Here is a 24,813-nt window from a genome sequence, read left to right as displayed (position 1 = left end):
CATTTTGATGATTACTATTTTGTAGATAGTTTGAGATCTGGCACTGCTAAACCCTCTTCTTTCTCACTCCCCTCCCCATAATTTCCCTTGCGATTCTTGACTATTTCCTCCTCTAAATGAATCTTATTGTTTTTGTAGCTTTATAAAGTGATACTTTATAGCCCATGTATGGCAATGGCTAAGTAATATAGTATTGTCGTTTTTATTATGATTGTATAACCTCTCATAAACAATGAATAACTTCTCTAATTATTTAGGTCTGTTTATTTTTGTAAAATTTCTGTTTTGTAGTTACATTCATGTAGTTCCTTTGTGTTGTGGTAGATAGTCTCCCGAGTATTTTTTACATTTTGTTGTTATTTTAAATGGATTTTCTCTTTCTGTCTTTCACTGATGGGAAAAAGAAAGCTGGGGTTTTGTTGGTAGTATACAGAAATATTAATAGTTTATGCAGATTAATTTTATATCCTGGAACTTTGATCAGTTTATTAAATTGTTTCCATTAATTTTAGTTGACTCTTTAGAGTTCTGTAGTAGCAATTTAGATTTGAAGATCTTTCCCACCCATTAATAGGCCATGTGACCTGCTTACATCACAGGCAGCCTGAGTCACATGTGGTGGGAGGAGCTTCCTGACAGAAAAGGGAAACTGCGTCACAGGAAATGCTGAGAGGGGGGAGGGAGGGGGGGGGAGAGAGAGAGAGAGAGAGAGACAGAGAGAGAGAGTGAGAGAGAGAGAGAGAGAGAGCGCTGTTATGGCTCCTAATGGCTGCTAAGGGTCTTCATGATAGAGCTGAACAGACTGACTTAGCTGTACTCTGCGTTTGTTTTTGGGAAGACCCCAGCAGGGGGTGGGAGAGGTTTTGGGATGGCAAGGCTCCATGTTGTGATACTAAATATTGAATGTTTTACTGCTCTGATAAACTGGATAAATGGCTTGTGGGATCTGGTTCTCTGGTGTCTGAATAAATGGTAACTTCTTCTACCTTTTATGTGGAGAGTCTTGTATACTTTGCAGTACAGAACTACACAGGCATTTTGACAATTATCATCTACATTGTTATTATTACCTTACTGATACAGGTTCTTAAGATAAGCTGTCTTGTTGTGTGTGAAAAGCAATAATTTTTTTCCTGTGTGCACGTGTTTATTTCCTTGATTCCTTTTTCTTGTCGCATTACAGTAGAGCTAGTATCATCAAATAGAAGTGGTTATAATGGGCATCATTGCTTTATCCCTGATCTTTTTGAAAAAGTTTTGAGCCTTTTTCCATTACATATATTGTTTATTCTTGGTTTTAGATAGATATTGCTTATCATTGTAAGGACAAGTACATTTTTTGAAAACTTTATGATGTTTTTCAGAGAAATAGTTGTTGGCTTTGTTGGAAGCCTTTTTAGCATCTACTTATATAATCATATTCTTATTATTAATATGTTCCATTGTGTTTATTATGTTCCTTATATTGAACCAAACTTGAATTCATGGTATAAATCCAACATGATCATAGTGTATAATCTATATTGAATATGTTGTAGCCTGTTTGCTAATACTTTATTTAATATTAATGTTCCCCAGGAATATTGGTCTTCTGTTTTCTTTTTTTGCATTCTCTCTCCCTGGTTTAGGTATCAATGCCATGTAGAAAGAGATGACTCCCTTTTCCTATTTTTGTTAACAGTTAATGTAGTTTGTAATTAATTATTCTTTGAATATTGGTAGAATTTACTGTAAATCCATTTGGTTCTGGAGTTTTTTCCTTGGGAGTTCAATTATGGTTGTTTATTTTTTCTCATATTAAGTTATTTAAGTAATTTTTACTTCCATTAATTTGAGTATTTTATATTTTTGTAAGTTTTCGTTCATTTTATGTTATCCATTTTGTTGGCATATATAGTTGAGCAAAATAATTTTTGATATTTGCTTTTATTTTCTCTTCATTTGTTTGAATTCCCTTTTAATTTTTTATACAATTTGTTTTTTCTTTAAAAAATCATAGTAACTGTTTATCTATTTTGTTAGTTTTTTTAAAACTATCTCCTTTTATGTGTTCATTCAGTGGCTTTTTTGCTTTCAGCTTTGTTAATTTCTTCTTTGATTTTTGGTATTTCTTTTGGTATTAAATTGGGATTTTTTGATTTGTTGCTTTTTTTTTAGTTTCATGGCCAATTCTCTCTCTCTCTCTCTCTCTCTCTCTCTCTCTCTCTCTCTCTCTCTCTCTCTCTCTCTCTCTCTCTCTCTCTTTTCCTCTCCCTCCCCCTTTCTCTGTCCCTCTCCCCTCCCTCTCTCTTTCTCTCTGCCTCCTTTCCCTCTCCAGTTTACCCCAAGGATTGCTTTAACTGCATTTCATATATTTTGGTATGTGGTCTCATTGTTTTTTTTTTTTTTTTTGATAAATTTTCTGTAATTTGCTCTTTTATCCACCAATACTTTATGATTAAAGTACTTATTCTTTAATTCATTTTTCATACTTTCTTCAAAGGTCTTTTGTTGAATGTAATTTTTATTGTGTTGTTCCCAGGCTGCATCTTTATAGCAGTTGCGTCTCAAGATAATGGCTGAGGGCATTGGTCTGGTAGTATTACAACTGCTAAGGCTTCTTGGGTTCAGAGTCCTGGGCTCTCTCCATCAGAGTCTGAGTGGAAATGATGGTCAAGGTGTGTCTTTGTTGTTTGATTTATCTGGCACTTGCTATCTTCAGTCTCTCCCTTAGAGTGTCTCGTGTCAGCTAGAGGTGGCTTGCCTGGGACAAGTATCTAGCCAATTTTTCTATAAGGTTCCATTTGTTCTTGTTGTGGAGTTAATCTCTTCTTCTGGGGTGGAATTAATCTCTTCTTTAGAGTTCTTCTCCATTGTGTTTGTGTTCTGTTTATTCATATCTCCAGCTTCATTTTCTGTATCAGGGCCTTTTACTTTGGTCAAACTCCAGTCATCTATTTCTGAATGATGTAGGAAGCCCTATTTAATCCTGAGTTTCGTGGCTAAGTCTAGGCTCCACATTCCCTAGAAATTGTCTAGCCGTGTCTCTTGACTGTGGTTCAGGCCAGTGCTGTCTGAGTTGGTCTGTGACTGCTTGAATGCTGGGTTGAGCACAGACTACCTATTTGCTGGTTTGAGAATGGGCTGTTTGAATGCTAGTTTGGCTCTATCTTCTGCCAGAGATAGGGATGAAGCCCTTTTGGGCTGCTGGGCACAAATCTGGCCTGACTTTTGCTTTAGGACTGAGGTCCTTGCAATTTATTCCACTTAGTACAGCTTTTCTTTACTTGCTGCTTCTAATTTCATAGACTTCTGGCAGTCTTTTTTTTGTTAGTCCTTGACCTAATAGAGTTGATTCACTTTGGTTTTATCATTGTTCTTTCTGGTGCAGTTTTAGAGATTTACTGGGTGTTTGTGGGGGAATTGGTTTCCTCTAGGAGATCCTTACACATCACCATCTTTCCACTATTCTATCAGTCTTGAACCGTGTCTTAAAGAAGAAAGGGACTATATGAGGTGATAGTAAGGAGGGAGTGCATTCTAGGTGTATGGGAAATGAACAGTGCAAAGCCAGAAGTATGGACAGGAGTAGGGAGTGTTGTTTGAGGAACAAAGAAGCCGGTTTGCCTGGATCCCTGAGTACTGGAGTGGGGGAAGTAATGTCTAACAAATCTGGAGAGGTAGGTTGGGGCCAGTTTGTGTAGAGTCTTAAAAGCTCAACAGAGACATATATATTTTGTTCTAGAAGCAATAGGAAGCCACTGGAGTTTATTGAGTTTAGGGTAATGACATGGTCAATCCTGGGGGTTAAGTGAGAATGCAAAGCTGAGATAGATTAATGTTGAGATTACAAATCTGGTATACTGAAAGGAAGTGTGTCTTCAATAGAAATTGGGGAGTTTGGAAGAGAGGAAGGATTGGGAAGAAAGATAATAATTTAGTTTTACCTGTTATTGAATTCAAGATCTCTGGAGCATTCATTTTTGAAATGTACAATATGTGATTGGTAACATAGGTCTGAAGTTTAGGGGATTCAGAGATTCACGGTCTGATTGGTATAGGGATTATTCTCTATACCAGGGTTTGGCACTCAAACTTAAAAAAACCAGGCATTGGGCTGTATTTGGCCCTTAGGCCATAGTTTGCTTACTCCTGTTTTATGTCAGCATACGTTTTCTACTTTGTAATCGATGATCTTAAATTTATTCCAAATATCAGATGATGTGGGGTTTTATTATGAAAACTAGAATTTTACAAAAGAATGATATATTTTGTACTAATAGATGTTATCTTTCCTTTATTTTGAGGCCCCAAACATATGATTAGCAAATTCACTCACCAAGCTCCTATTTATACCTCCTACAGTCAACCTGATAATCTTTTTCTATGAACTAAAGTCTTATGCGTTCATTAGGCCCTTGATTCCTGTCCATAAACACGTTGTTAGAATTTTATATTTCATAGCCAAAACAGTTTAATAATTCAAATAACCCAGGGGACAGATACCAAGCTATCAAATGATTAGCCTTAAAAATAGTAATCTAAACAAAATTGCTTTTGATTCTTTTCCCGAGAGATTTTAATATTGACCACAGTAGAACTTTTAACCACATGTACAGGGTCTTTTTGTAAATGCTACACTGTAATGTAAAAAAATATATTTATTTACATGTAAGTAATCAATAATCTTAAACATGGAAAAATGGAAGTAGTTATTATGTGAAAATACCTTAATGTTATGCAGTTGGTAAAGAGGATACATTGATTCCATTTCAGCATTTAATTTATTACTATATTTATTGTTTTGGTTCTTTTTACCTCCTTAAAAAAAAGAACAAACCTACTGAGAACCTACTGCCTCGGCTAGAAACTTTTCACAAAAATTTGATGGAAAGATTTTTTTCCCAATTCTACTGCTGCTTCTTTTACCCTAGGTGTATTAATGTTCAGTTTCACTTAATTAATCTGTTTTATCTTCTGTAATTGCCTCTGTTACATGGTGAAGAATACATCTCCTACCCATAGCTTTGAGAGTTACATGATCTGCTTCCCTTCTAATTTTTAATAGTATGATCATTAATATTAAAGTCAGGTAACAGATTGGAACGTAGTATGGAAGATGGTGTAAGGGGTTGTTTAAACCTAATTTCTGCTGGAATGCCTTCCAGTTTTCACAGCACTTTTTAAAAAAATAGTTAGGACTTTCCCCGCCGGGTAATTTATGTTTCCTACTTTATCAAACACTGGATTATTGAACTGTATTGTTTCTGTTTCTCCCTTGTCTAGATTGTTCCATGCATCTATTTCTCTGTTGTTTTTTTTTTAAACAAATACCAGATGGTTTTGATTACTGCTGCTTTATGATATATAGATTGAGGTATGGAAGTGCTATTCCCTCTTCAGTCTTACATCTTTACATCATTTCCCTTGATGTTCTAGATCTTTTGCTTTTCCAAATGAATTTTATTATTTTGTGAAATTCTGTGAAGTATCCTCTTAGTAATTTGGTTGATATAGAATTAAAATTATTAATTAACTTTGATAGTAGTGTCTTTTTTATTATATTGGCATGACTCAGTCATGAGCATAGACTATTTCTCCAGCTAATTTAACTTGTTCTTTTTTCTTTAGGGAATACTTTGTAATTGAATATATACAAATTTTGTGTGTTGTGTATTTTTGGTGGGTTGAACCCTAGATATTTCATACATTTTGTAGTTTTTTGGAATGGGATTTCCCTTGCTGCCATTGCTTCTTGGATTTTGTTATTATTACATAGATATGTAATTGTTTTTTGAAGGTTTATTTGGTAGTCTGCAACTTTGCTGAACTTATTTTCTCAGTATCTTTTCTGATTCTCTAGTATGTTCCAAATATACCATCACATCAACAGCAAATAGAAATAGTTTTATCTCCTCTTAACCTATCTTTGTGTCTTTAAATTCTTTCTCTTACCTTATTGCTGTTGTTAGCATTTCCAGAACTATATCAAATAATAGCGGGAAGAGAGGGCATCCTTGCTTTATGCTATTGGGACAGGGACTAGTAGTGTATCCTCTTTGTATATGATGTTTGTTTTGGTTTTAGATAGATGTTCTTTATGACATTAAAAAATCCCTCTGTGCCTATATTTTGTAAGATTTTTAGTATAAATGGGTGTAGTACTTTGTCAAAAGCCTTTTCTTCATCTGCTTGATAGAATCACGTGATTCTGGATATTTTGATTTTTAAGTATGATTAATTATGTTAATTGTTTTCCTAATGTTGAATCTTTGCATCCATGGTATAAATTCAGCTTGGTCTCGATGAGTGATTAAATAAATCACTGTAGTCTCTGACAGGATTTTGTTTACAGTTCTTGAGTCAGTATTTGTTAATGATATTGGTCTATAATTTTCTATGTTTTATCTTTCATTGTATTATGACTATGTTTGTCTCATAAAAGGATTCTGGTGGTGTGCTTTCTTTCTCAGTTTTTGAGAATAATTTGTGAAGTATGAGTATGAATTGTTCTATAAACGTTTGATAGAATTCTCTTGTTTATCCATTAGGACCAGGAGTTTTTTCCTTTGGTAATTCCTTTATAGCTAGTTACATTTCCTTTTCTGAGATTGGGTTATTTAAGATCTCTATGTGGTCTTATGAAAGTCTAAGGACTTTATATTTTTAACCCTTTTAAAATTTTATGTTCTAGGTTTTGTTAGCATATAATCGTGTATAATATGTTCTTCTTATTCTTTTTATTCTGAATTTTGTTGTGATTTCATTTTTCTTATTTCATAGATTATATATTTGATTTTCTGCTCTCTTTTTAATCAAATTAGTTAATGGCTTATTTTATTAGTCTTTTAAAATGAAGAGCTTTTTAATTTATAATTTTGGGGGCTTCCAGTTTATTTCTTTTCCAATTTTTAATATTTCCTCTTTTGTGCTTTTTAAAGGTTTGTTCATTTTCTAATTTTTAAAAATACATAATTAATCCTCTCTTTTTCTGTTTTGTTAATGTATGCTTGTAAGGATATAATTTTTCCTCAGAGTACCGCTTTAATGGCTTTCCAGAATTTTGGCATGTTGTTTTCATTTTTTCCACATAATTATTAATTGTTCTATGATTTTGGTTCATTCATTATTTAGGATTTTGTTGTTAAGTCTCCATTTGTGTGTGTGTCTTTTTTTGGTGTCACTATATCAATGACTTTTTATTGCATTATGATCCGTAAAGGGTGTATTTGCCTCCCTTTTCATATTTGCTTGCAGTATCTCTGTGCCCTAATAGTCAATATTTGTGAAAGTTTCAGTGGTACTGAGAAAATAAATGGATTTTTTGAAGCTTCATTTAGAAAACTTGATAAGTCTTTTAGCTCTAGTTTCTCCAGCAATTTGTTCATTTTCACATTTTCTCTTTTATTTTTTTTGTTAGACTTAGCCAATAGTGAGAGGACATTGAAGTCTCCTGTAGTTACTATTGTGTTACTGTCTATGTATTCTTATAGCTCAATTAATGTTTCTTTTATGCATTTGGATGCTGAAATATTTAGAGCATCAGAGTTTAGTACTAATACTGATTTGTTGTCTATAGTTCCTTCCAGCATAATGCATTTTCCTTGTTTTTTCCTTTTATTTAATGAATGTTTTTGCTTTGTTCAGATAGCATGATTGCAGCCCCTGCATTTTTTGGATTCACTTGACGCATAGTAAATTTTTTTCTATGTCTTTGTTTTTAAAATGTGTTTCTTATAAGCAGCAGATTGTAGGGTTTCATTTTCTTATCCAATCTGTCATTCTTTTTATTTTATTGGATTGTTTAATAAATTTACATTTAAAGTTTTGAGAGTTAGGTTTATATTTTCCTCTATTTGTCTGTAACGCATTGTTTTTTTTTTTTTTTCCAAATTGTGATTTCTCCCCCTCTGCTATGAACACAGTGCCATATCTCTTCTGTTCCTTTAGCTTAGTCTTTTTTTTTTTTGAGTGGCCCTACTCCTATTTGTTGTTTTCTCAAACCCCAAATCTTCCATTTCATTTAGCTTTTCTTTTTGGAGTTTTGCTTATTAGTTCCTTTTTCTTTCATGTTTTTATCTAGTTATTTAATTTTTCTCTGCTTTTTTTCTCTCTTGGGAAAGCAGATTCTCCCTTCTCCTCCCTTTTAACTTAGTCCTATTTTTTAGGTTTAAAATTTTCATTTTTTGTACCCTTTTCCAGAGAGGATTTCTCCCCTTCACTCTATTCATTATTCATCTTCCCTTTCTGTCTGAATTCTCTATACTTATTTCTCTCTATTCTATGTATTCCTTACTGAATAAAAACTTATGAGGTATCCATTTTGGTCCCTCTCTTCTAAGTAGTTTTTGCCACTGCCTTTTAGAGCTTGCCCTGAAGATTCCCCCTTTCCATTTTACCCCACTCCCAGAAAAATGCCAGTTCTTCAGGTGACAGGACACTGTGAGAGGTGGAGTCAAGATGTAGAGTGAAAGCTAGCAACTTTGTTTCAGCTCCCTCAAACTCACTTCTACCATGACCTGGAAAATGTATCAAAGTGAATTCTGAATAGAAAAGCCAAGAAAAAAGTCAAAGTGAGTAATTTTTCCAGACCAAGGAAGCTTGGGAAGATAGAGTGGTACCTGGAGATTGGGGTTGGGATGGACAGAGCACAGTGCAGCAGCTGAAGTGGCACCATGGTGTGATCCATGGTATCAGTAGTCATGGTGAGAGGTGTCCAAGGACCTATGGGGATTGAACATCTGGGAAGAAATATATTCTAGGAGATCCCTTGTACTGGCACAGGGATCAGGAATTGGTGCTATCTACTAGCACTGTCACCCATTATCCAGTTCTGGGTTACTTTTTTTTAGGTCAGAGCAGAGTGGTTGCAGTTGTGAGGGAGCAGGGACCCTCCCTGTGCAAGTAGTGGAGTGCAGTGTAGAAGAGCAGATCCTCTTCCTTGATCACACCACTTTGGGAGCACTGAATACAGGCCTCCAGAATGAGCTGTAACAGCAGAAGGACATAAAAGACAAAAACTCAAGCCAGGTATCTCTCACCATCCCCAGAGGTGAGCAGAGCTCAACTCAAAAGTAAAGTCTAAAGTCAAAAAGTAGGTTGGGAAAAAGAGCAAATAAAAAAGAAACTTCCATTAAAAATACTGTCGTGACAAGGATGCTCAATACAGAAACTCCCAAGACAATGACTCAAAAACATCTATAAGTAAAACCTCAAAGAAAAGTGAAGATTGGACACAAGCCCAACAATAATTCCTAGAAGAATTAAAGATTTTTAAAAGAGCATAAAAATGATTTTATAAATCACAAAGAACAGTAGAGGAAAAATTGGGAAAAGAAATGAAAGCCATGCAAGAAAATTATGAAAAGGAGATTTAACCATTTGATAAAAGGGGTGTACGCATGCCTACATACACACACACACACACACAAACTGAAGAAAAGAACTCCTTAAAAGTCAGGATTGGCAAAAGAGAATAGAGGTGCAAAATCTCCTTGAAGAAAATAACTCTTTAAAAATTAGAGTTGGTCAAGTGGAGTCATGAAGAAACCATAAAACAAAGTCAGAAGACTGAAAAAAAAAACCAAACAGGTGACACGTCGCTGCGTCATGGCAGGATCTGTCTCACCTCAGCATCCCATACTATGCATCCTACCACTGACCTATTTACCCCTTGCCTGATCACTTTCTGTCCTTTTGCCTCAAAATCTCCTCCCTGGGTCCCTGCCTTTCCACATCCCCAGGTTCCAGTTGCCCCTAGGAGCTTTAACTCTACCCCATCCTGAGGTAGGATGAGTGAGTGGTCTTTTCAAATCCCCATAGACAACACCCAGTGCAAGGTTCCCATCTCCCTTCACAGAACATCCCTCTTCAGCTATAGGAACATATATACCCACCACCAAAACAAGACCTGTTCCTTTCCCTTCTACCCTCTTCAATCCATCCCCCCCCCACCTTCTCACTCATTCCCCATAGGTTTTTCTTTTCCTGAGAAACTACAGGTGTCACCTTTCCCTCATTACTACTCTTTGACTTGACCACAGCACATTATATACTCCCCTTTGTCCTCCTCCTCCTCCCCTCTCCTCCCCTCCCCTCCTCTTTGCACCCTCCCATTATGTAATGGAGTCCCACAGGAAACGTTAATTCACCTGTAGGCATGGCGCGGAAAGGTAGTGTCCAGAATGCCATAGGCCTATCTTTCCACCAGTACTTCTACCTGACTTTTGTTTTTTTACCCGTGTCATCTTGTTTGTACATATTTAGAAAGAAGTCTCTCACTGGTCTCTGCTACACCACTCCTGCTGATGCTTTCCCTTGGCAGCTATATTAGTTTACGCTTCTTGTGTTTCTGTTATCTGGGGTGTTCAAGAAGCAAATCATCTCTTCAGGAATGGTTTTCTTTCTAAGAATGTTTCAAACATTTCTTTATTATTGAATATTCATCTCCTTTTCATTTATGCTTAATCTCATATTTACAGGGAGCTCACCCCAGGTTGCATCCTGAATTCCATTGCCCTAGAGAACATGTTATTCCATTCCTTCTTGTGTTATCTGGTAGGACCAAAATAGTCTTATGTTATTCAAGTTTTCTTTCCTTTGTACTTGGTGGTTGTTTATAAAATTTGTGGTTTCTGAATTGAGTTGTTAAATTTAAAAACTGTGTCTTGGAGTTTGCAGCCTTGGGCTTTTTTTTTTACCCCTGGAGGTAATGTTTGGATTCTTTCAATTGGCATTTTGATTTCTGTGTTCAGAGGTTCTAGGCCATTTTCTTGTGTTATTTTTGCACAATAGCGTTCAGGTTTTTGGACATGTTCTTTTGGGAGGGAGATTTATAATCCTTGGGCTTCCTCTACGCATCCTGTCTTTGAGATCAGTATGCTTTGAATAGGCAGCATATTTTGTTTTAATGTCATTGCTTTTTGTTTCTTCTAAATTATCCTTCACTTCTATGTATTTGTATTCTCAACTATTTTTCTTGGTGAGACTTGCCATTTTGGGTTCAAGTTTTCTATTCTGCTCTTTATTTCTGTTGTTTAGGCCTTAAATCCTGCTCTCAACAATCTTATTTTTCTTTTAAACTCCTCAGGAACAGTGTGTTGTGGTTTCCATGGTCTCAAAATAAGTCACATGGTCCTCTGTCTCATCAAGTATTGAATCATTTTCTTTTATTTTGCATTATTTATTCATATGCCTGAATTCATTTATTAAATCTGGGGCTTATGTTCTTCTACTATTAATGTTTTCATTATTGGTTTATCTGCTTGTGCTCAAGGTCTTTGAATTTTCTTCCTCCTTAGATCTTTGGTAATGTCAGTCTTTTTTCTCCTTATTTTCACCTGTTGCTCATATTTTAACTACTTTGCCTCTGATGGTGGTTTTCCTGGGGGCTGGATCTTAAAGTGTTTCAGCCTCCTTCCAGACTGGGCAATTCAGGGTTCACCAGCCTAGGCCTCTGTCCTGAGTGATTTTTGTTGGGGAGGGGGAGAAGGAATTGGCCCTGGGTGGATGCTAGACTCTTCCCCTTTAGGTTTAATGGAGTATCACATAGCCCTTTATACCCCCCACCCCCAACAGTGCCCTGTTCCTTCCTTGCCAGTATAGAGGGTTGCCACACTGGTTTGCTTTTGCAGCTTGGGATGTCTTCTATAATTTTCAGTTTGGGTCTTTGAGGGTGGGGCTGGGGTGTGCAGTTGAGCCTCTATTTCAAGTTCCAACAAGTCTTGCCCCTTTCCCATTATTCCTTGTTCTCATGCAGAGATCTTTTGCAGTCCAGAATGCTGCTAGGGTGCTGACTAAGGAGATCCTAACAAATTTTTGCAGTTTGGAGCTTTGGTCTTCATAGTGCAAGGTCTGTGGAAGAGGGAGGGGGAAGGGGGTTTTAGGGGTGTTTTGTTGTAAGCCCAGGAGTTGGGTTGGCTAGTGCAGCCTTGCTTCTTTATGTGTGATGGACATTAGGGGCTTCTGAGTAAGCTAAAGTTGAACATTAGAGTTCATAGAGTTTTTTACTTTCTTTTGGTCTCCTGGTGCCCAAACCATGGTTACAGCAGACGTTGCTTTATCTTTTAATCTTTGGTTTGAGAGGTCATGAGGATCGAAGAAAAGGTCAAATCTGTTATCTTGTTGGTCACATGACCCAGAGCAGGTACATTTATTTTTATACTCTTTCTGAAGTTGGTCACAGAATACTGCAATGACCACTGGATTTATGGTCAAGAGGACCTCATATCCTTGCTCTGCTGCTTACCGTCTCCATGACCTGATATCCATGGGCCTGCCTCAGTTCAGTTGGACTAGTTGACCTGTGAGGTTTCTGCCAATTCTAAATCTTCCGTGTCATGATCCCAAGTATAAGGGATATAAAATACTTGATGGGGGGAGGGAGACCAGAAGGAGTAATTATTATCTCCAGTTAACTTAGTGGTATGTTTGTTTACTGGGTTTTTATTTGTAGGGCTTGAAGCAGGCTATGTCTCAAGTTTCTTATCTGGAAAAGTACCCAAGGAGACTTTGTTGGAAAGTAGTGTATCCTCAACTATCAAAGGGAAATCTCATGGGTGGCATTACACTTTTCTGGCATTACGCCATTCTGAATAAGTGAAGCCATTTATTTCAGAATGTTTCTCTCCCCAGCCTGGGTCCATGATGCTGTATGATGTCATTGTTATGTCTCTGGAACCTTGTGGATGGAATGGTATCTGCTGGGTTTCATTTTGCAGTTATTAATATTTTAGCACTTGGATAAAAATAAAAACGAGGGGTCTCAATTTGCTGTGTGAGAACATTGGTCACATGTGTGAAGTCATGCATGTGACATGAGAAGCAAAATAATTTAAAAACCACTTCGTGGTGGGAGTAGAACTTTAAATGACCATGAAGTAGGAAGGGGAATATGTGTGTATGCTTCCTGGAGATGGCTTTTCACTTTCTTAGCCTAATATAGATGTTATAAGCTTTCTTAGAAACAGTTCGAGACTTAACTATAACCTATCTTTGCATGTTACAACAGACCTGAACCCAGATTTGACATTATTATTGGAAGCTGATTTTTTTTAAAGGATAACTTTGTTCGAATGGATGTTGTTAGTTATTTATCAGTTATTATTAAGGTGTATTTTAAAATAAGATCGGTATCTCTTGCCTGAGGGTCAGCACATTTATACATTTTAAGGCCTTTTCAGGGACTTGGTTCATTTTGGTTTCTGTGTAGTTTGCCTAACCAGCGTGATAGAGGATTATCAGGATAGAATAATTTGTAGTCTGTGATACAATATATAATACCATATAATTTTTATATCATTGTCTGTGTTGTGAGGTACAGGGGTCAGCATCAAAGTAAGGGAATGTTAGCCAGGGTAATGTATATTGCTGTGGTGGTTTTGGAGGCTGGGCAGGAATCCTGAAACATTGACTGGTTGTACTCTGGTGGTAACACGGATTAGGCTAATACCCTGGGCATTGGGATGAAACTGCTTCTCTGCATCTAAGAGATAGACAGGGTAGCACAAGGTTATAGGCTGGCCTTGCTGGTATCCATTGTAGAAATCAGCTTGACATGAGCGAGTGGTTCTTCTTTGTGTTCTGGTAGTATAAGATGGTGAATATCACCAGAACAGATCAGCAATACTAAGGTCACCATTGCAGAGACTGAAGTGGAGGTGGAACTCACATAGGCAAGTGTGCATGGAATGCATTGAAAATATGAATACTTTCATTACACACAAGTACTTTATCTAACACACTTGGAAAAAGATTTCTCTTGTTCTAAGCAAGGACTTCATACAGCTTTTGTCAGGGAAGGGTGGCGAGATCTCCAGCCCTAAGTCAGGCTATCATATATTGCCGACCAGTTTACCAGTTGAGTATCTGAGGAAAATGACACTATCAGCGAATATCCCTAAGGACAGGCATCAAATGGTGCCATGACAAAAGCAACTTGAGAGAGTTTTTGAAGATCTGCAAGAAAGGCTTTGGGAGATTACATCAAGATTTAGCTGGTAAATGTAGTAGAAAACACAGCGTTGCCAAGTTAAAGGCAGTGAAACAGAAATAGGTGGAAAAATTCCCATAGTCTGCATTTGAGAGCAAAATTCAAAAGGTTAAGGTGTGCAAGAGGACAAAGCAGTCCAAGGAACAAAATAAATAATTCAACATTAATAAAAAACTATTACTGTGGCTTGAAGAGTTAAAGAAATCAGAAACTAGAGAAAACCACAGAAGAATGAGGATATGGAAGATTTCTGGTCATCTGTGTAGTTCTAAGAATTACAAAAGGCAGACTGAAAGTTGGCTCCAATAAGACACAACCTGTGCTCCTTATACACTGTTAACATAATGAAGGGTAGAGCTGTTAGGTCAAGTGAGGTGATGGAAATGCTGACTTCTTTGTAAAACTGCTAGAAGGTGATGGGGCTGAATAAGATCTAGGATTACTGGCTCATATGCTTCACAATGGTTCATAACTTAATAGAAAAGCACTCGAGAGCTTTCTCCCAGATGCAAGCCTGATCTCACCTTTCCTGATGGAAGGCACCCTATATCCATTATCAAAAGATGACAATACCAGCGATTCCTGTAACTGTAAGCCAGTTACATGTTTGTGTACTTTCTGCGAAGTCTTCATAGCTTGAAGCCCTCCTGCTCCAATCTGTGAACATTTAGAAGAAAACAATAGATTGGTTAGGAACAAAAAGAAGACCAAAAAGTTCCAGAAGCGTAAAGTACAAATTATTATTGATTTAGTAATTATTGAAAAAGCTGCCTGTAGGTACCGTAACATTTATATTGCCTTTGTTGAGTTTTGTAAAACCTGTTACTCAGTTCCATCCTCATGACACTTATCATGTATTGCAAATATATAAAATAACCCCAACTAGAGTTAGAAGATAATAAAAGACTGGAGGATTTGGTAGCAGCTGGGTGGCACAGTACATAGAGGGTTGGACTTTGGAGTCAGGAAGACCTGTGTTCAAATCCAACCTTAGACACCACCTTTGTGACTCTGAGCTTGCCATTTAACCTTTCTTTCTCTTTTTTTCTCATTTGCAAAATGAAAAAACTCTACTTCCAGGATTGTTGTGAAGAGAAAATAATATTTGTAAAGCACTTTGCAAACCTAAAGTGTTCTATAAATGCTGGCTATTATTTTTTCCACATGGAAAGTAGTTTTTTATTTAAAACGTCACCAATACAATAATGTTAAGAACAATTGACATAAAACAGCATTTTTCAAGGAGGGAGTTTAAGCTCATTATGGTTTTGCCTAACATTAATGCTTTATCATTTTTCTTAAGTAGAACTAACTATGACTTCCAAACGAAAGACAACAAAATTGTCTTGGTGTATATGGATGGTATCAGGCTATAGGGCTTAGCCCTTCTGCAGGGGTGTACCCATCAGTTAGGGAATGACTGAACACAATATGATATATGAGTGTGATGAAATACTGTTGTGCTAAAAGAAGTGAAGGGGATGGTTTCTGAGAAGCCTGTGAAAACTTGTATGCACTGATGCAAAGTGAAGTGAGCAGAATCAGGAGAACAATTTATACAATAATAATATTGTGAAGACAAACCACGTTGAAAGACTTAGGAACTCTGAGCAACATAGTTTCCAATTACAATTCTCCAGACTTATGATGAAACATGCTACCCACCTCCTCCACCCCAGATAGAGGCATATGTGGGTTTTTTTGTTTTTAGTGGAGGGAGGGAACATGGCTATTGCCTGAATTTGTTTTATTTGACTATACATATTTGTTTTTCTTGCTTTCTGAGTGGAGGGAAGAAAGGTGAGAAAGAAAATAATGTGAACCTGAAAATAAAATGAATTTTGAAAAGCAGTTAAATACCACCCCCACCAAAAAAAACCAACTCTAAGATACTTTACCTAAGTTGAAAGAATACTTTGGGACAGTGTGTTCCCACACAGGACTGCTAAATTTTGCATATGGGTGTGTGTGTGTGTGTGTGTGTGTAACTCCTTCATTTCATGTTTTTTTTTCCTCCAATGATATAAAAATGCCCCTTGGTCTCATTAAGTACAAAATTCTTAATGTGTGTAAATGAAGGCTTTGATCTTGAATCTCAAGATCACTTTGAAACAACAGAGGAGAAGCAATACTTGCAACAACATTGGTCTGCTTCAGGCAAGAAATATTGAGCAGAAAGCTATCAAGAGAAGTCTGTGGCTGAATATGCTAAAAATTTACTGGCGTCTTCAATGAATGAATGAATAAAAAAGTATTTTTAATTAAAAAATTTTTACAATTATATGTAATTTTAAAAAATATTTGTTTTTTTTAATTTTGAGTTCCAAATTCTCTCCCTCTGTCCCTTCCATCCCCCCTCATTGAGATGGAAAGCAATTTGATATAGATTATACATGTGCAGTCATGCAAAACATATTTCCACATTAGTTATGTTGTGAAAGAGAAAACAGACCAGAAAACAAAAACAAGAAAAATTAAAGTAAAAGTATTCTTTCATCTGCATTTAGACTCCATCATTTCTTTCTCTGGAAGTGGATAGCATTTTTCATCATGAGTCTTTCAGAATTGTCTTAGATCATTGCATTGCTGAGAATAGTTAAGTCGTTCACAGTTGATCATTGTACAGTATTGCCATTACTGTGTACAGTGTTCTCTTGGTTCTGCCCATTTCACTTTGCATCAGTTCATGCAGGTCTTTCCAGGTTTTTCTGAAAGCATCCTGCTAGTCATTTCTTATTGCACAGTAATATTCCATCACATTGTATGCCACAGCTTGTTCAGTCACTCCCCAATTGATTGACATCCCCTCAATTTTCCAATTCGAAAGGTATTTAAAAAATGCCTGCTCTGTGCCAGGCATGTGCTAAGGGCTGAGGATACAAAACCAAAAGGGACACTAATCCCTCCTTCTAGGAGCTTTCATTCTAAGTAAGAGAGGTGACACATTTAAGATAATGGTGGGCTGGGAAGAAAGAGCCTTTTGGTTTGTGACATCACAGGGATGGTGAGGGAAACCATAAAACAGTTAGTAGATACAGCCACTCTAGAAGCAATCATCTTGTTGATTTGATTATCGTTCCTAGAGCAAGAGGTGAAAATCAGTGGGGCGCAGGGTGAGATGATATATACGTTTCAATATGGCGAGAAGATGGCTATGGTTAAGCCTGGATAGGGGTCTGAGGCTGGCTGCTTATAGTGGGCTCTGGGCAAACAGAATAGACAGCAGCCCCAGTGTGGAAGTTTGGACGTCCCTAGCAGCAGGACTGGGGAGGGAAGTATGGCAGGTATATGATCAGATGGGTAGGATGGTTGGATATAGTGGGCTTACAGCAGTCTAGACAGTACCAATTCAGGATAGGAGTTCTTGGGGCACTAGTATCATCATCATCAGCAGCATCAGCATCAGCATCAGCAACAGCAGCAGCAGGACAATAAGTAGGAAAATGGCTGGAGTGATGCCTGGCTGGGGCCCTGGGGATGGCTAAATATAGTGGGCTCTCTTTAATTAGGACATTATACCTCCAGGGTTGCTGTTCTCTCAGTAGCAGTAGCAGGGGCAGGGTGCCACGGCAGGAAGTTGGGAAATCATGTTCGAATGAGAAGAACATATTTAAAGTAATTAATACCACTAGTTTATGTACACATTTGGAGCTATAAAATGGACCAAAGATATCTGAAAAGAATCTTAACAGAAACCCATGCAATATTAATGAAAATTGGGGCCCATTATCCCAACACAGCTATAGAGAGATTGATACTTTTTTTTATTAAAAAGAAGTAAGAGGATTGATGATGAATGGCCAAAAATCTACAGAAATACTTTTGAACAAGTCAACATCATATCACAAAGCAAGGTCATCTTCTTCCCCCTCTTGCACTTAATAAAAAGACCAGTAACAGGGATTACCAAATCTTACCAAAAATAGTTTACCTCTAGCTGACGTCTATGTGCTAGTCAAGGACCAAGAATGGAATCGAGAGGCATTTCATGGTTGCTATCTGAATGAACTTAGCTGACAATATATTGACAAAGAAGCACTGAAAAATGGCTCTTTGGCTTATTTTTCTGTGGAAATGAAGAATTTTTAAAGACAATTCAGAACCAGGTAATTTCTACCAGAAATTACAGAAGGGTTATCCGTAAGTATCCCGGATTTAGTGATCGATGTAGATTATTCAAAGAAAGGGTAGGAAATGGAACATATGCAGGCTATAAAAATGCCTGCCTAATATCCAGAATGAACTGGTGGCTAGAATTCTATTTTTAAAATTAAAATTTCTTTATTATGAACTTGACAAACATGAATATTTCCACAGACAGAGAAGAAGAGAAGAGGACTATATATAAAATTCTAAATCTCTTGTGTACAACTTGGTTTTTTTTTAAAGTAGCTAGGCAGTTAGGTAGCATAGTGGATGGAGAGCTGGGCCTTGGGTCAGGAAGATTCATCTTCTTAAGTTCAGATCTGGCCTCAGACACTAGCTGTGTGACCCTGGGCAAGTCACTTAATCCTGTATGCCTCAGTTTCCTCATATGTCAAATGAGCTGGAGAAGGAAATGGCAAACCACTCCAGTATCTTTGCCAAGAAAACTCCAAATGGTCATGGAGAGTTGGGCACAACTGAACAACGACATTAAATCTAACCTGATAACTTCAACACTTTCCTGGGGGTATGTGTCCCTTTCAGATTGTCCTTCTGTTCTCTTCTATTTATTTTCAAATGTTTTATTGATGGTTTTTTTGAAAGGAGCACCACTGTCACCACCTCCTCTGTTCCTCTTCACCCTCAAAATTCCCCTGCCCCCCTCAAAAAATAAACCCTTGCCTTGCAACAAATAATCAAGTACAACAATTCCACACATTGGTCATGCCTGTAAATGTCTCGTTCTGTATCTCTAGTATATCCTTCCTCTACCAAGAGATGATAACATACTTCATGTTCAGTCTTCTGGTGTCCTGATTGTTCATTGGTCACAGTTCTTAAGGCTTTTAAAATTATTTTTCTTTATATTATTGTAGTAATTATATAAATTGCTCTCCTGGTTCTACTTTGCATCTGTTCATACCAGCCTTCTCAACCTTCTCTGAATCCCTTTCTTTCCTAGTTTCTAATCCTTTACATTCATGTACCATCCTTTGTATAGTGCTGATACGAATTATATACCAGAAGCTCAGTGTCTTTCTTGAGCTGATAGAGGATAAATATCCATGCTGCAAATATCCTGGAGAACTTAACCAGTAAATTGTATTTTCAATATTCTTTCCATTCCCCCAGTTTCATCCTTGATGCTTTACTCTCAGTGCATATATCCAGTTGTTTGTCAAATCTTGTCATCTCTATCTCCACCATATAATTTCTATACATTGTCTTTTCTCCACTCACATAGCCACCACCCTAGTTTAGTCCCTTATTACCTCTTGCCTGGACTATTGCAATAACTTTTCTAATTTGTCTCTTTGCCTCAAGGGACACAGTCTATCCTCCACTCAGCTGTTGTGATTTTCCTAAAGCAGTAGCTTCACCATGTCACACCCCTCCACTTAATAAACCCCAGTGGCTCCCTACCACTTTCAGATTCAATATCAACTGTTTGGCATTTCGAGCTTTTCACTACCTGGACCTTCCCAGTTTTTCCAGTGTTCTCTTTTGCAGACTCTACCATTGAGTCATACTGATTATTTGCTGTGTTTCACACATCCATCTATATATCCTTTTATAATACACACATGTGTATATATGTGTGTATATACGTATATAATAGATATGTACATGTGTGTATGTATGTTTTTATTGCCCACTGGAATGTAATCTCCTTGAGGACAAGAACTATTTCACGTTTTCTTTGTATCTCGTACTTTGCACAGAGCTTGGAACATAGGTAGATGCTAATTAAGTGCTTGTTGTGATTGCTTGCTTGAGTACTTTCCATGGACAAATCATTTAGCATCTCACAGTCTGTTTTCCTAATCTGTAAAATGAATATTATACCTTGGAGAGTTGTTGTCAGGACCAAACAAGATTATCTATATAAACTTTAAATAATTATTGAGCACCTGTCATGTGTATTATGGCTTATGCCAAGTTACATGATTATGTCAGTAGTTACTGTTGTTTGTGGTTTACATAGGAGGTTTTCATAATTTGAAGCTAGACACCAAGAAGAAGCTCTTTGTGAAATTGTCACTTGGAATCTGTGCTTACTTTTTGTAAGATAGCTTTCACTAGGCTAGCTGAGACTTAGGTATTGCAGATATCTGTAGTAAAATGAATAACTTTTGGCTTTTGTTTCCATAAAGGTAGCCAGTAAATACAGTAACTCGTTAAATATTTAGTTTGGTTTTATTTAGTCTTTAGGAATCGTCACTGGGGTCCATCATACCAAGTAGACCTTTTAATAAACCTAGACATGGGCTCATGTCCTATGTAAGATTTCCATTTGTCAACTGACCAAGACCTTGGACTTTTACCTCTTGTGGACATTCCTATGAAAGAAGCCTTAGCTATGCCTCTGGTTGGCAGATATTAGTAAAATGTAATATTCTTCTTTCCATACCTTCTCCTCCCTCCGGATATGCCTTTGTTCACTGTTACTTTAGTAAATAATTTTTGGAGAGCCTTCTCTATGGTTCCTTGTCTAAGCTTGAAATCTTTCCCTTTGTATTACTCTTGAATTAAACTCTGCTAAACTTCTTGATTAGAAGAGGCGATTGCCTGGTCGTAGGTTATTAAGGTAGGTAATAGTAGGTAATTAAGATGTCTGTCCAAAGAATGAAAATATAACCAAATATTATACTTGGTATGTGAGCAGATTAATGTTGTGTATGCATTTATATCTAAATGTTACTGTTTGTTTATCTTAGGTAATCTATTTAAAGAAGACACCAGAAGAAGCCTACAGAGCACTCATAGCTGGCTCAAATCCCCCCTATCTTCCATTCAGGTATATCTGCATGTGACATGTAGTTGTTGCTGTCTGCCAGTGTTTTTTTGCTACATTTGATTTGAAATAATGAACACTTCTTTCTGTTGAGGATGGTCTCAGGTTCTTATGTCACGAGCATAATAGTCTTTAAGACTCTATTTTGGGTCACTTTCCCTTATCTATCTTTAGGAATTAAGGTAAAAGAATAATTTTTTTAATAAGTTTAGAAGTACACAGTCAGTATTCACCTCTTTACTCCTCTCTGATTTTGACATTTAGTGTAAAAGGTAAACTTAGCCTGACTCATGGACTAATCTTGGCAAAATACACTTGAAATTGGAATGAATGTCTATTCTAAAGGCATCCCTCCCATGCTACCCAGTACCTCTGAGAGCTGCTGTTCCATTCTTTAAAGTCTGGGAGGGAAGGCCTCTCTTCCTCCTTCAGAGAGAGGGCCCAGAAACTTGAGAAGGTAAGCTCACCCCTTTTTTCTAGGTGGCATAATTTGTCTCTGGTCACCAAGCACATCTTAGTTCCTATTTCTCTGACTGTGCCAAAACTCACTTGTTAACTACACAGTAGCTCCTTGTAACTTCCAGTTAGCAAACTTCTGAAGTGTCCTGAATCCCTCCTGGAGAGACAACTTAAACTATTTTCACAAATATTGAAATATAGACAAATTAATGTTTTTTTCCTTCTCACCTTCATTAGATCATTTGACACTTGATTGCTCTATATTGCAGTCACATTATTACTTCTGATAAGCATTTTTCTTGTTTTGATTCATGACACATTTGAAAAAACACTGACTTTGTGTCAGAAATCTGAGTTGAAGTTTCTATTTTGACCCTTACCAGCTGTTGATTGTGAAGTCACGTAACTTCTGGATTCCCATTTCCTCCTCTGTAAAATGAGAATCAGAACACTTTCATTACCCTGCTTCATAGGGTTCTTGTTAGGAAAGTGCTTGTGTGAGTGGTGGTCGTTGTAACTTTCATTATTACTATGATGATGACGAGGATGATGATTATTGATATTGAGGCATGCAAACTCTTCTGATTGCATTTAAATCTCTTAAAAAATCTATCCCTGGCATGTATTTCCAGGAAGATTATATATTAGTCCCCATCACATGCTTTAAATTCCAGCCAAACTGGTTTCCTTGCTATTCCTCATACATGGCTTTCGTCCTGTCTCAGCACCTTTGTACAGGTTGTGTCCCATGCCTCGCATGCTTTTCCCCTTTACACCACCTTTTAGAAAATTCCTGGCTTCCCTTATGGCTCAATTTAAGACATCCTTCCTTCAAGAGGCTTTTCCTGATCTCTCCCCTAGTTGTTAGTCCCCCCCCCCCACTTTGTTTTTCTTTTGTGTATATGTTTTACATCCTTCATAACTATGTGAGTAGGTGTCTCAGTGGACAGAAACCTGACCTTGGAGTCAGCAAAACCTGAGTTTAATTCCTGCCTCTTGACACATTCTAGCTGTGTGACACCCAGGCATGTAACTTAACCTGTCAGCCTGTATTGGGAATCAAGATGGGCTCTTAGCACTCATTCAGCCAAGTGCCCTTAAAGAGTTTGGCCTTTGTTTCCTTGATTAAATTAGGAGTCCTTGATGACCTCCTTGCCTCAAAGGAAAGCCTCGTTTACATGGGTTTGAGTGACGTGTTTGTGACATCAGAGGCTTTTAGACCACGTGGGTTTAAGTCGCGTTTTTGTGATGATTTTAGGTCACGTGGATGAGTCGCTTGTGTGACTCACCTTTGACCCTGAACAAGATACATAAACCCAGAGGTTGGCTTTCTCTTTTCGAGTTCTGAGCCACAGCAGGAGTGGTTGTTATGAGTTCCCCAGCTTTGAAGAAAACCCAGATGTTGGTGCTTCTCTGGTAACTGTATATTGTGATTTTGTCAGCCAGAAATCTGTCCATTGATTTGTGTTTATTTGCTCTGAAGCTCAGGGTGCTGGCTTTTACCCCTGAGCTGAGTGAATGATATTTGTATGTTGGATTAAGGTAGGCTTATTAACCCCTTAATGTTGCTTTCCTTAGTAAAGCAGATCAAAAGAACCTGGGCTTGCAGCATTTTTGGTGTTGGGCTCCTGTTGGTTTTTCACACCCACAGCAGCTGCTAGCCAGATTATTGCCACACAGCCTCAGTTTTCTCATCTGTAAAACGGGAATAATAACGGCACCTGTACCTCCTGGAGTTGTTTTGGGGATCAAATGAGATACCTCCAAAGTGCCTTGTGAACCTTAAAGCACAGTATAAATGCTAGCTGTGTGTGAGTATGTTATTATCTTCCCCTGTCCCCCTGCCCCAATAGCATGTCAGCTCCTTGAAGCTGGAAAAATTTTGCTCTCTTACTCTCGGTGTCCGGCACAGAACTTGGCATACATTAGGTGAGAAGCCCTGAGGACTTTATAAATGAACCATCTGACATTTACCTAAATTACATATTTCTCCCCGAATAGCAGTTGTGACTCTTGGCCCAGTTTGGTGATGAAATAATTGACATGGCTTATCGACTAAAGATTTCTTATTAACGTAAGGCTATTGGCACATCAGTAGGTAACTGCCAAAAGATAGGGCAGGTTCTGATGACTGCTGCTGTCCACAGTGCTGTAAACCACCAAATCTGATGGATGAGAAAGAATTGAATAGCTTGTGGTCCAGCAGACTGACTACCATGGAAACCAGCATGTTTTATATGGGTTTTCTGTTTAATTCAGCAAAATTGGCTTCAGGAACATCCATGGCCTGTTTTACAATGTGACAGTTTTAAACTAAATGGTTTGCGTCATTGTGACTAGGTGGTCTGCTTATTCTACTTCACTGAATTTTCAGTGACTTGTAGAAGCAATCAGTCTCTGAGTATTAAGATGAAAAATAGTCATTACTCTATAATTTTAAATACTTCAGATCATTTAATAGCATCACATTCTCCCTATGTGTTGCTTTGTAGTTTTCAAATTGCTGTTTTGTATGTAGGTTATCTGATTTGATCCTCATAATTACACTGTAGGACAGATAGAGCTCTAGAAGGCATTATCAGTATTCTACAAGTGTGGTTCCCTTTCAACTATACCTTGCTCCCTCAGTGCTAGGGTTTTCCCTGGAGCTTGTTTTTACAAAGGATTTCATTATGCAATGGCTGCCTTAGGAGAGAGCAGCTTCCCATCACTAGAGAAGACCAGATGACCACTTGCCAGATGTGTCATAGTGGGAATCTATCTTGTTGTATGTGTTGTAGTAAATGGCTACTTAGGTCATCCCAACTCTGAAATTCTATAATTGTAGCTGTTATTAAGGGAGTTACACTTTATTTTTTAAAAAAATATTATTGACATCTTTTATATTTACCTTACTTCTGTTTCCAAATATATTCCCCTCGCCTCCTTTCCTCAGATCCTTTGTAGCAAATCAAAAAAGAGAGAAGCAAAACTACTAAATAGATCACAGAGAGCCTGACAGTATATTCTTTGCTCCATAGGGGTAGGGGGACTCTAGTTTAAATGTCTGCATTAAGAAGATTATGCAAATACACCTTTCCTGTTTATCTGTAAAATAACAGTCAAAGTAGATGACCTCCGAGATCCTTTCTAGCTCTAAAATGCTTTGGTTTCTTTTGATGTGGTTTTTTCCTCCTCCCTTCCATTTTTAGTATGAAGTTTCAAGTTTTGAGATGTATTTAGAGAAATGTTTACAAGCTGAGAGAGCATATAGTAAACTCCAGCATGATCCAGATTCCTTTAGCTTAGTGACCTGAAAAGTCTTAATCAGATTATATATTCAGAAGCTGTTTTGAGACCACCATAAGAAAATTACAGACAAAATTGTCCCAGAACATCTTGTAGAAGTTTTTGAGATCATTCATCTCATATTTGCTAAACTTAAAAATAGATTCTTTTGTGATGA

At 37.3% G+C, this 24,813-nt stretch overlaps 1 protein-coding gene across 5 annotated transcripts in view; it reads left to right on the top strand.

Moving 5' to 3' along the window:
* The window catches only part of CDC14A (cell division cycle 14A), a 245,106-nt gene that overhangs the window by 85,544 nt on the left and 134,749 nt on the right, over nt 1–24,813 (top strand). For all 5 annotated transcript variants that reach the window (XM_036768493.1, XM_036768495.1, XM_036768494.1 and 2 more), the window contains exon 5: nt 20,833–20,912. In XM_036768493.1, the coding sequence (XP_036624388.1) occupies nt 20,833–20,912 (80 nt within the window). The remainder of the gene's footprint in view (nt 1–20,832; nt 20,913–24,813) is intronic.

Source organism: Trichosurus vulpecula, chromosome 7, assembly GCF_011100635.1.
Source record: "Trichosurus vulpecula isolate mTriVul1 chromosome 7, mTriVul1.pri, whole genome shotgun sequence".
Lineage (NCBI taxonomy): Eukaryota > Metazoa > Chordata > Mammalia > Diprotodontia > Phalangeridae > Trichosurus > Trichosurus vulpecula.
This window is presented reverse-complemented; position numbering and strand designations above follow the sequence as displayed.